At 37.6% G+C, this 12205-nt stretch overlaps 1 protein-coding gene across 4 annotated transcripts in view; it reads left to right on the top strand.

Annotated features, from left to right (window-relative positions):
- Nucleotides 1-10208, top strand: part of UBXN7 (UBX domain protein 7) — a 61832-nt gene extending 51624 nt beyond the window's left edge. For all 4 annotated transcript variants that reach the window (XM_032336513.1, XM_032336504.1, XM_032336525.1 and 1 more), the window contains 2 exons: nt 93-172; nt 1718-10208. In XM_032336513.1, coding sequence (XP_032192404.1) covers nt 93-172; nt 1718-1879 — 242 coding nt within the window. In that variant the 3' untranslated portion in view covers nt 1880-10208. The remainder of the gene's footprint in view (nt 1-92; nt 173-1717) is intronic.
- Nucleotides 10209-12205: the final 1997 nt, after the last annotated feature.

The following is a 12205-nucleotide window of genomic DNA, read 5'->3' as shown; positions in this document are numbered from 1 at the left end:
ACTTGGATGTTACTGAAGGGGTTTATTTACTTAAGTTAGTCTTCTGTCTTAAGTTCTTACTATCTTTTTCCTTTTTTTAACCCTTCCTTTAGGACCAAAAGCACAGCTAATGTTGCGGTATCCAGATGGAAAAAGGGAACAGATCACTCTTCCAGAGCAAGCTAAACTGTTGGTAAGTATATCCAGTTGGAGGTGTTTACTTGAAGCAGAGAAAGTAATTAATTGGCATAATTGGCTTTATGATTCTTTGAAATAGATGGTATTAAGTCTGGCCTCTAACTGGAAACTTCAACTGTGGTGAATCTTTGGATTACTTTATTTCCTTCTTAAATTATCTTAGGCAAGTCCCATAGGGTTTGTTCAGTCAAGATTTTCTATTTCATGGCTGCATGGGATAGAAACCCAACGAAATTATACCCGGAAAGGGGGAACTGGGTTACTTGAAGATTACAGTGGGGTTCCTGGGTGTCCTAGTAGCTGAACCTGCAAAGTGGTTAAGAATCAAAATTGTTTTTCTGTGTGTTTCCCTCATGGGGCCTGTTTTGTTTCCCTTTTGTGATATTCTGCTTCACACCATTCTTTTCTCTATATACTGGGGTTTTTGTTTAACTCTTGACTTGTACATGGTTCATCATAGTGATGCTGAGGGCCTTTTCATCTAAAGTCCAAAGCTAATGGGCTTTCCTCTGTTTCTGACTCCTGGAAAAGAGAATGGGTCTGACTAGCTTGCCTAAGCCTGTGAGTGAATCCCCCTTGGGTTAGGTGTCCATACCTAGCCACTTGCTATGGCTGGAGATAATCAATCTGATTATTCAAGACTGTATGACTAAAGTAGAAGGTTCTGGTCACTGGTGCTGATACCCAGAACTATCTTCCTGGCCTAGTATTTGGGTGGGAATGGGAGATGAGATTGTGGATAGAACAAGTCTAGATTACTTCTTTGAGAAGTTTGGTTGTAAAGCTAGAGGGGGAGAATGGACAATAATCAGAGGGGAAAAAAATAATTGAAGGAGAGACTGAGCATGATAGTTAAGTCTGATGGGAAGCATCTATTGAGTGAGATATTGAAGGTACCTATAAAAGGGGATATCATAGTGGCACATTTTCTGAGAAGGCTAGAAGGGATTTAGTATACAGGTGGCATGAATGTTTGTAGGTAGACTGAAGGACATATCTTTGATAAAAAAGAAAAATATTGTTAAAATGTTTAGAAAGAGGACAGTAATTTTACAAATAGAAATTGAGTTTATACACGGTCCTGTATATTTCAGTATCACTTAATGGCCCTAAATTATTAGGTACAGTTTTATTATCTACCCATCCAGAGTTATATTGGCTCTTCTACAGAGTAAGGTTTGGTTATGTGAAAGCATAACTTAAACTTGGGTATCTGGGTGGCTCAGTCAATTAAGCATCTGCCTTCAGCTCAGGTCATGATCCCCAGAGTTCTGGGATTGAACCCCACATCAGGCTCCCTACTCAGTGGGGAGTTAATTCTCCCTCCCCCACTGCCCCTCCCCTAGCTTGTGCTGTCTCTCTTGCTCATTCTCTCTCAAATAAATAAATAAAATTTAAAAAAAAAACTTCATATCTTATATGATGGAAATGAATATAAAATACTTAATGCTTTAAAATATTCTTTTTTTTTTTTTTGCTTTAATATATTCTTTCTTTTTATTTCCATCTAACAGCTTTGTCTTTCTCTTATTTTTCATAGGCTTTGGTGAAGCATGTCCAGTCCAAAGGATACCCAAATGAACGTTTTGAACTTCTCACCAACTTCCCTCGAAGGAAACTCTCTCATCTGGACTATGACATTACATTACAGGAGGCAGGCCTTTGTCCTCAAGAGACTGTCTTTGTACAGGAAAGAAATTAACATCATGGCCTGACCTCTCTCAGCTTACCCCTTTTTTCTCTTTCCTGTGAGATACCGTGTCACTAAGTATGCATTTTGGCTCATTAGGACCATAGAGCCAAAGTTGGGCAAGCAAGTCACCTGCCTTCTCTTTTATTTCTTGCTCTCTCCTACGTTCAGTCTCTTTTCCCTCCTTCCCCCACCTTTTCAGTCCTCTTCTGTTTTCTTCTTTTTCCTACTATTCTTTCTTTCTTACCTAATCTGGTGACCAAATGGAAGTGTAAGGATTAGACCTCCTAGTACTGGCAGCAGGAAATGTGTGTTCCAATAAGTGGTCTCTTGCACGGCACTTTTTTGGGATCAAATGATGATGTTACTCCTCAGACTCCTTTGGTAAAGGAATGGCTAGATTCAGAATAAGAACAACCTCCCTTTTTTGTAAGCCCCATTTTTGGTAGGGAAAAGAAATTCTATAACACATGTTTTGTTGTTCATGTAAGAAATATCACGTGACAAAAATATCTAGGTCTGTTTACATGGAAAAAGCATCCCTTATAATTATTGCTCATCGTACTTAAAATTTTTTTCAATGGATTCCCATGTTCCCAGCTAGAATTATTTCCATGGTATGTGTTATTGGCAGAATGAGTGTTAAGTGTAGAGTGAGTAGTGTGGGGTGGCTTTCAGTATCCTAGCCTGAAACAGCTTTCTTCATTATTACTTTATAAACTCTATTGATCCTGCTAGTCCTGAAATGGACATTTAGTGAGGCTATTGTGGTGATTGGGATAGGAAGGTATTTGCTGTTTTTGCCAGTACAGCATATTAGTTCCTTTGGCCCTTCCATTGTTTGGGTCCACAGGTGATCTATGGGAAGGCAACTGTTCAATAATCATGCAGTACAATGGCTTGTAGTTGTAACCACTGTGGTTACTGATTGTCCTATGTGTTTTAAGGCATACTTATGTATGTCCTGGGGGGAAAAAAGAAGAAGATGCAGCTGAGAGTTGCTAACCATGTTCCTACGGTTAGAAAGAATGATTCATTTTTTTACCCCTGGTTGGAATAGTTTCTAAAAGGCTCTGGTGAGTGAATGAACTTAATTCCTCTACTGTTTTCTTGCAAAAGATATCAAAACTGAAAGCCTCTGTAAGGGGAAGACCTGTAAATTCAGTTTATAAAACAACATTTAGTAAGGGAGGTAGAAAAGATTATCAGCAATCTTCAGATGATAATGGGCTTTTTCTGCCAACAAAGCCACAAACAAAATGTAGTTGGTGAAAGCTTTTTTCAGTATTATTTAGAAGAAGCCATCCTGAATCTATATAATACTGTTTGACTTATCACCTTCACTGTATGCCCAATTCTTGTTTCGAGCTTTAAATAGAGTCCTCTAAAGGGGTAGTAATGATCCTGGTGGCAAAAATCAGAACTTTAACCTTGTGATATAGAATGGGCCTATTTTGTCAGTTGGGGATTTGGATCAGTTGATTCTTCTACTTGAGGAGCATAAATTGCTATTGCTCAGAGACCTTTATGTTCCCATCTACTTTAAGATCATTCTCTTGGCAACTAGGGGATTAAAAAAAAAAGATGGTTATGTGTTTCTAGTACACGATTAGAGAATATGGTTCTAATGGTTGGATTTAGAGGGACCCTTCCTAAAGAATGAGTTATGTATCTCCTCAAGGAAATCATGGAAAATTCTGTTTATTCTTCAGTGAGTCCTTTTGAATTAATGTTCTTACATTTTTTTCTAAGTCTGTGTAAGTGCTTATGTATAAGTATATAATTGTATAAATATTTATAAATATATTTATATAATTACAATTTCATTTATACCTTGAGTCAAAGTTCTCTCTTTAGATTGGTGACTGAATAATACCATTTTGGTGTTTTTTCATAGGCTCTCGAGTAACTAGCAGCTTCTGATTTATTGAGGAAACATGGTTTTCATGTTAATTCCTCAATTGTATCTCTGAACTTGGATAATATACTTGCTATCTGAGGAATAGAGCTTATAAACTAGCAAAGGTGCAGTAGAGGGTTAAAAAACTGTTGGTAGTAGACAAGGTCAAAAATCTAAAATTTCAGGGAGGCACAGGGTAAGAACTGAGGGTATGCCCAGCTTTGGTGCTCTGATGGCACCTATCTCCACTCTCAGCAGAGTCACAGCTAAAGCCCAAATCTGTCAAAAATGTGAAGTCAAGAATTTTCCCTGTGGGACTCTTTCATTCTTTCACTTACTAACTTCTCTTTATAAAACATATCTCAAGAACCTGAGACATGTTCATTGATGATAGGATGTAGTTCTACCTTTTTGATGTCAGCCATGGCATATCCATTTCTGAGAAACCAAAGTGACTTTTTCAACTTGGATTACTGTGAGATGACCAAGTATATATAAAATGATTTAAGTAAGCATATCAAAGACTTAGGGCATGAGATACTGATCCAACTTAGATACAGCTGGTGTGTTTAGAGTACAAGATGTAGAGGATTTTATTTTATTTTGAGGCAGAAGTGTAATTATCCTGGGCTTGCTATCGAGGCCTGTGGGGGAGGGATTACAGATTGTACACGGGAAGAGTAAATACGGAGAATTGCTTCACTCATGAACTTAATTCACTAAAGAAGTAAGCTTCTTCCAGTTTGTCATATTTTCTCTGCAAATTCCTCTGCTCTGTGGAGGAGAGATTTTAAATGAGCTAGTAAGACTGGTTAAAAATAGTCATTCCTTGTAGTTATTGGAAACAGCTGGAAAGAAAAGGTAGGGAGGAAAAGGACAAGATAGACTGTGAGAGTGACAAACAAATACAGGGAGATGGAATGAAAACTAGTAGGGGAAAAAAGTGATAGAAAACACGTTTTGAATTTGATTTAGAAAAGAATCAGAGAAGAGAGGGAACAGCCAAATGGTGAAAGAACGGGGAACTAATTTTGAGTAACTAGCATGTGCTAGGTATTTCCTGTACATTTTTTCCTTTAATCTTCCAAAGAACTCTGCAAAATGTAAATTCTATATTCTCCCCATTTTGTAGGTAAGACAAAATTAAAGTTTAGAGAACCTGTTCAGGATGTCACAGCTAGTAATTCGCAAAATCAAAATTGGGATCCAGAGTCCATGCTTTTTTCACTCCCTTGCTGTTGTCTCCTACAAGGGAATCAGTTTACCCAAAAGGTTATCTTCCTGTTATTTGGCTCTGTAAATTATAATTTGTTTTCGTTTCCTTAAGGCTTGTGGGATTTGTGCTATACCTATAAATCCTTATTTACACCACTGTTTTGAGGGACTGATTATTGCTTTTTAAAAAAATGACGCACTGATGAAAATGTGAAAGAGAAATATGTGGCATTATTTGCCAAGAATAAATGGAAAGGATAAAAAATAATTTTATCTTTTTTTAACCATTTTTGGGAAAAGATATAGTTATCTTGTCTTTGTCCCACCCATACCAGATTATTGAACTCTCTGTGTGTATGTTTTTAGATCTCCTATAACATTTTACTTCCTCGACTCTAGAAAGTCGACGAGTATATATTGAGTCCCTTAATCAAGGTTGGAAATATCTTGAAGTCTAATACCTGATTTCTTCTGTTTTGTCCAGTTGGAAAGATAGACTACACATGAGATAATCGAAGAACATGTAAATGCTTACCTTTCTGGTGCTGAACTATAAATTAAAATAAAAGTTTAGAAAGGGGAAAGACTTGTGTAGGCTTTCATTAGGCAAGTCCACAACATACATACATACATACATACATACATAAAATAAATAAATAGATAGATAGATAGAAAACTGAAAAGTGGCAAACACTGTAGCTCAAAGTTTTTGACTTACCTGTATTCATTCTTCAGTTCCACCTTTTGTAACTACTAGACTTGGGGCATGATGTTTATCAGTAAGGTTACACCCAGCACCCAAGTAGGGAAGGATTATTGATCCTAGGACTAAGATTTTAGCTAGCAAGGATCTCACTTGGACACTTAGGAAGATACCAGAGGAAGCTACTAGCAAGTGGAAAGTGAAGGAAAGATTTAATTTCTCTCCCCAGGTACAAATCAGATGTATAAAGGGGCACTATATGTAGGCATAAGTACACTTGGGTAACAGCTCTGCTAGTAATAGAGAATTGGGCTAGATCAGTAGTTCTCAGTCTTTTCAAGTAAAAGGGATTAAAATATTAAAATTTGGCAAGAGTAAGGAGTTGTGAGGTTAAATATTAATAACATTAAGTCCATAGATGAAGAAAATGTAGATGTGCATATGGAATTGCAGACCCTTTGCAAAAACTCTAGGAACCCACAGATTGTAGACCACCAAATTAGATTATCTTTGAAGTCCTTTCCATTCTAAAATTTTATTCTTCTAGTTTCTCCTCTTTATATTATCCCTAGGCTAATTAAAAATTTTCTTGTTAATCGGTTCCTGTGCTTTTTAATCTGTGTCCACATTTTATTTGCCCAGTAACTTAATCTAAGCTCACTGTGATAACTAAAATCTCCAAAAAGGAGAGTATAATAGTTCTAGATCTAGTAATGATCTTTTAAATACAGTTCATTAATTTTAAAAACTTCATGCTGTGTTTCTCCCATCCAAGTACTAACCAGGCTCGACCCTGCTTAGCTTCCGAGATCAGATGAGATTGGGCGCGTTAAGGGTGGTATGGCCGTAGAACATGCTTTGTTTCTAATCGGTGTTAAGTATAACTAAAATGTAATCAATGAGAACCAAGTATTTCATTGACACCAGAGTTAAATTTTATTTTTACCTGTGTGCTTAAACAAAGCACTTTATTGGCTGAGCAATTGTTAGGAAATTGATTTATAGAAGTTGTAGAATTCACACTTGGTTTTGGCAGAAACAACTTTTTTCAAGATTCAGTTAAGCTGACTTTCAAAAATACTACTTCTTTCCCAGAGTGTATCTCCCATTATGTCATTCATATTCTCTCTCTCTCTCTCTCTGGCCTTCTTTCACTTAACTACTTAATAGTAAATCATAGGATACAGGTTGATGAAAAAGTGATGCCTTGTGTAAAACTAAATGAGGGTAGGAAGAACCAACCCTTCTGATGAACATGGCAGTTTTCCAATATTACAAGCCTTGATGAAAAGGCTACTTAAAGACAGCTGTGTCCTATGAATATTCAACTTCATTGATTTGCCTTGCCTTGACTTGGAACTTGATATTGCATTGTACACAGTTTAGAGTAGTGGCGAGAATATTCTTCCGTACAGAAAATAACCAACAGAACACCACAGCACTATCTTGATCTCCTGTTCTATAGAAATTTAGTAGTTCAGTGAGGGTTATTTTGGTCTTTGACTCAACTGTGTACCAACACTGCTAAAGAGACCGCTTAGAATCAAGAATATTTTTTATAGAGATTACGATACCCCTTGATAGTTTTCCCATAAAATGAACTTGTGATTAAATTATTGGATGTGATGATGAGACCATTAATTAGAAAATCTTTCCATCCTACTTTCTCTTTTACTTTGCCACTCTCTATTCTTAATTCTTTTGGACATTCATTCACTGAATATTAGTCATGATTTTTAATGAAATTAGCTATGTTTAAGAAATTCCATTGCTAAGTTTGAATATTTAACATTTAAGAATTTTTTCATTAGTATATAAGAACAATTTGAAGCAATGTTTTTATAGCTCATTTGCTCTCTCTACCTAAAAATTCTTTTACTCTGAATACAGACTTGTTAGCACCGTGATACCCCTTCCCTTTCTTTGGCCTGCAGAATGCTGTTGAACTATGTAGAATCTCAGTCATTCTCATAAACATAATTGTTGGTTCAAGCCTTTCTTTGCCATATGGTCTCCAAGTAGAGTTGGCCAATCCAATATGAACTACTTCAATAAAATGACTTAACATTTCTGAAAAGTATTTTCAAGAGATGGCCAGATTTACTTGGATTAGAGATACAAATACCAATGGTAGTATTTTGCCCAAGAACAATCCCACATTAATCTCTAAATACAGGAGGTTGCCTTGTTGTACTTAACTCACTGGCCACAAACAGCAAATTTTTGTTGTTTGCTTATTGATATTTCCTGTATAGAGAGCAAAATGCCCTGAGATTTTATATCCCTTACAGGGTCACTTAAGTTTCCAAATAGCAAGAATAGTCAGGCTACATGGGACTGAACATTAAAATTTTATCTGTATCAAAGCAAGTCTAATTGGGCTACCATGAATCATTCATTTATAAGATGTGGTAAATAAAATGGGAAGCATTTCAAATCACTGGATAATTCTGACCTGGAATTATTTTCCTTTTCTTAAAATCTTTTTTATTTGCTTTTTGCATGGACTCAGTATGAGTATCTTAACTAAAAAGGGAGAGATTCTTGATCTGGAGCTATTTCCTGCCATTCTGCTTTTTTTTTCCTTTTGTCAAACTTGCTGGCTTTAGAAGAGTACAGGTCACTAGGGTCTGTTTCAAATTAGTGACGTTGGAATGCTGATGCTCAGTTGGGTATCTTAATGTTTTCAACAAAGTGGATTGATAGTATGTTTTTCAGATTCCTATGTTCTTAATAATGGAAAATATCAATAAATTAAATGGTGTGATTTAAAATATTAAATTAGTTTTTTACCCTAATCATATATGTTCTCAACAATAACTTTCTGATGATTTATTGCCCTGTAAGTTAAACCTCACATAAAGTTAATCATTGTCACCAGAAAATCCCCTTTTACCTGCTAATTAGAATGAAAGTAGTATGTGACCTCCACATTCTAGTTAATGAGTGTAGCAAGCTTGTACTGAGGACTGTTTATCTTACACATTTTGGGACTTGGGCCTTGTTACTTTTCTCATGTTTGTCCCTTCAGTTTTGGAAAGGCTTTTTAAAACTCTTGCTGGGAAACAGACAGTAAAGCTATGATATAATCCTCTAGTCTTAGATATAGAGAAGTGAGTACCAGCTGATGCTAACATGATACTTAAGACTTTGAGGGGCTCTCATCCAAGCTTTGACATGAATCTGTTAGATACAATTTTTTTACTCCTTTAAAAACTCTTTTCTAGAACAGTTTTCCTTTCGATTGTTAACAACTTCTAAGCATCTGGTGTCTTTTTTTTTTTTTTTTTTTTAGCCCTTTAAGAAAAGTCCTTTTTCGAGTAGGTATTGATTGTTCCATGGATACTCTCAGGAGTGTTTGTAGGCTCTGTGCATGCTTCGTACGAGTTCAGTTTGAACAATGCATTTTGAATCACGTGGGATGTCCCGATTCTGGCATGTCCTCACTAATTGTGTTTTTTAAACATTTTTCATGTCATTTTCCAAACCTCACTTGCCATCTTATTCAGAGAGGTTAATCAAGGAATGAAATTTGTTTGGGGAATAGGGATGGGGGTGGGTTGGGGACTCGAGTGAAGTCAGCTTGGGGTGTTTGCTTTAAAGTGTTTCACAAGCAGTTCCTAACAGTATTTAGAGATTCCCTGGGAATCCTTATTCTGGACAAAGTGGTGGTCTTAGTGAGATTTGCATTTTTAATGCAGGACAGGCTCAAGATCTAATCTGTAGTGTAATTTTGTTATTGAATCCAAGAAGATAATGGACAGAGACAGTGCTCCTATTGTAGTGTTTCTAGCAAGTGCTCCCTAAAATGCACATATAGTTCTCAGTTTTCTGGGATTTTAATCCCATGGTGCTAGGAGATAATTGTTTCTGCAGCTCTTCTCAAAAGTGGGAAGAAGGGTTTGGGACCAGTGAGCAAGGGGCAACTGGATCATCCGCTAAATTCTTTTGTTCATAACACACTAGAGACCCTCCTGTATATCTAGTAAGTGATAATTAAGGTGCTAGGGAAAGCCTTAAATTCGAAGACAAATGGAGGCAGTAGAAAATCTAAACTTGGAGAGGAGAAGAACATGCCGTTAGATAAAGCAGAGCTGTAACTGCTGGCTAAGACTCAATGGAACTTCCACTTGCTCTAAAACCAGGGAAATCTTAGATAACTGGGTGTGGTATATCTATAGGTACACATACTCTATAGGTAAATATTTCTAAAAAGAGGGTCTTTCAGTTGATGATCCTCTGGTTTTGGCTGTACCAAATTGTGAATATTCTTGCTGTGTTGTACCCAGTTGCTTTATATTGGTACTGCAACTTGAATGGGGGGTGGGGTGGGGCATTTGGGGTGGGGGAGGGAAGGGAATGGGATAAGTCTTTTGAAGACATCAGCTCACTGTGCTGAGAGAGGGACCAAACTCAAGGAATCCTCTGATCTATAAATTCAACTGCTGCATTTTTTTATAAATACATGTAAATGTCCTGTTGTAATATTTGATCTTGGAAATAAAATCAAAAACTTTTCAGTATTAGTTTTTCTTGGTGGTGTTTTTGTGAGATAAGACTCCCTAGATACTGTTTCAAGAGCTTGCCCTCATATTCTCATGTTTAGAACACAGATATTAACATAGGTTAATTTATAGTCGCATTATCAAGAATAATGTTTGCTACTAGTAGTATGATGAACATTGGTGGTAATTGCTCTGTAAATGTTGGTCACGTCATGAAATCATTAGGTGAGTTAGCTTTTTAGGAAAGTAGAATTCTTTAACTTCTTTTTGGGCAATTCTAGCATGAAGTCTTTCAGACCAGGAATAATGACTAAGGACCCAACTTTAACAAGTTAAGGAAAAAAGGGATTTTTAAGTTAATGGGAGAAAAGCCAGGAGATATGATTCTATTGTTCTGTAGAACTTGAAATCACTGCCTAGCTCACAGGAATCTGAGGAACCAGTTTGTGGAACTGTGCCTCTTCCTCTTATGGAACTATTCCTCATCCCCATGTTTTAGCAACATACCCTGATGGGACTTGCCATCTTCTTCCAAGACCTTGTCTCCCTGGCCACGTGGATGGGCCAAGGGATGGGCATAAATACTAAATTGGGCTGAGAGAGTATCTTTCCCGTTCCTCCAGCCACAGAATACTTACCCTTAACCTTAACTAGCCTCACTATGTGCCAAATAATAGAAATATGGCGATGAGCAAAACATACACAGCCTGATGCTCAGGGAACTTATTTTCAGTGAATACAGATAATAAAAATGAAAAATATTGAAAAAATATTGATTCAAAGACTGAAAAAAGAAAAGCAGAGAATTCTTTATTTTTTAAAGATTTATTTCTTTATAAGAGAGAGTGGGGGGAAGGAGGAGAGGGAGAGAGAATCTTAAGCAGACTGCTGAACATGGAGCCCAAAATGGGGCTCATCTTATCACCCTGAAATCAGCCAAAACCAAGAGCTGGACCCTTAAGTGACTATGCCACCCATGTGCCCCAAGAATTCTGCTAATAAGATACTGGGGAGGGCGCCTGGGTGGCTCAGTGGGTTAAGCCGCTGCCTTGGGCTCAGGTCATGATCTCAGGGTCCTGGGATCGAGTCCCGCATCGGGCTCTCTGCTCAGCAGGGAGCCTGCTTCCCTCTCTCTCTCTCTCTCTCTGCCTGCCTCTCTCTCCATCTACTTGTGATCTCTCTCTGTCAAATAAATAAATAAAATCTTTAAAAAAAAAAAAAAGATACTGGGGAGTTAATATTTAGCCTGAGACCTGAAGGATGCCAAGAAGGTGGCCATCCTAAGAGTAGGAGGAAAACTTCTAAGCAGAATAACTACAGAGGCTGGGGAGCAGCACAGTTTCTGATGTATTAGAGGTATTTAGAGAAGGCATGCGGGTCTGGCATGTAGTGAGCAAAGGGAGTGGCATAAAGTGAGGAAAAGCCAGATCATACAAGGCCTTATTAGGCCTTGATAAGGAGCTCAGCTTGTGTTCCAGGGGTAATGAGAAGCCATTATTATGTGGACAGTGAACTGGAGGAGAGCAAGAGTAGAGACGGTTGCAATGATCAAACTAAAACAGGTCAACCTGGGCCAGAGAGTGGCAGAGCAACTGAGAAGGAGGGTATAGAGTAGAGATGCATTATGAAGGTAGAAATGGAAAGACTTAAATGTGGGGGAATGAGGGAAAGCACAATCGAGAATGACTCGTTTCCAGCCACGGGAGGTTGCAGTGTCGTTACTGAAGCAGGAAGATGTGATCAGGCAGGTTTGGTGGAGAAGAAATAATTTTGAATGTGTTCATTGTGAAACTTCCAAAGGGTAGGAGTAGTATAGGAAGGTGGACGTGTAAGTATGAAGCTTGGAGGAGAGGTAGACTGGAATTAGAGATTTAAAAAATCATCACCGTCACAGATGGAGTTTAGTCCCCTGAGAAAGAATGAGGTCACCTAGAGAAGGAGAAAGTTAAAGAAGAGAGTCCAGGACCTAGGTCTGGAGATCTGCAACAGAAAGAGGTCCAGTCAAGGAAGTGCAG

Source organism: Mustela erminea, chromosome 1 (assembly GCF_009829155.1).
Source record: "Mustela erminea isolate mMusErm1 chromosome 1, mMusErm1.Pri, whole genome shotgun sequence".
Taxonomy (NCBI): Eukaryota; Metazoa; Chordata; class Mammalia; order Carnivora; family Mustelidae; genus Mustela; species Mustela erminea.
The sequence above is the reverse complement of the archived record's forward strand: the minus strand, read 5'-3'. Positions and strand labels throughout refer to the sequence as shown.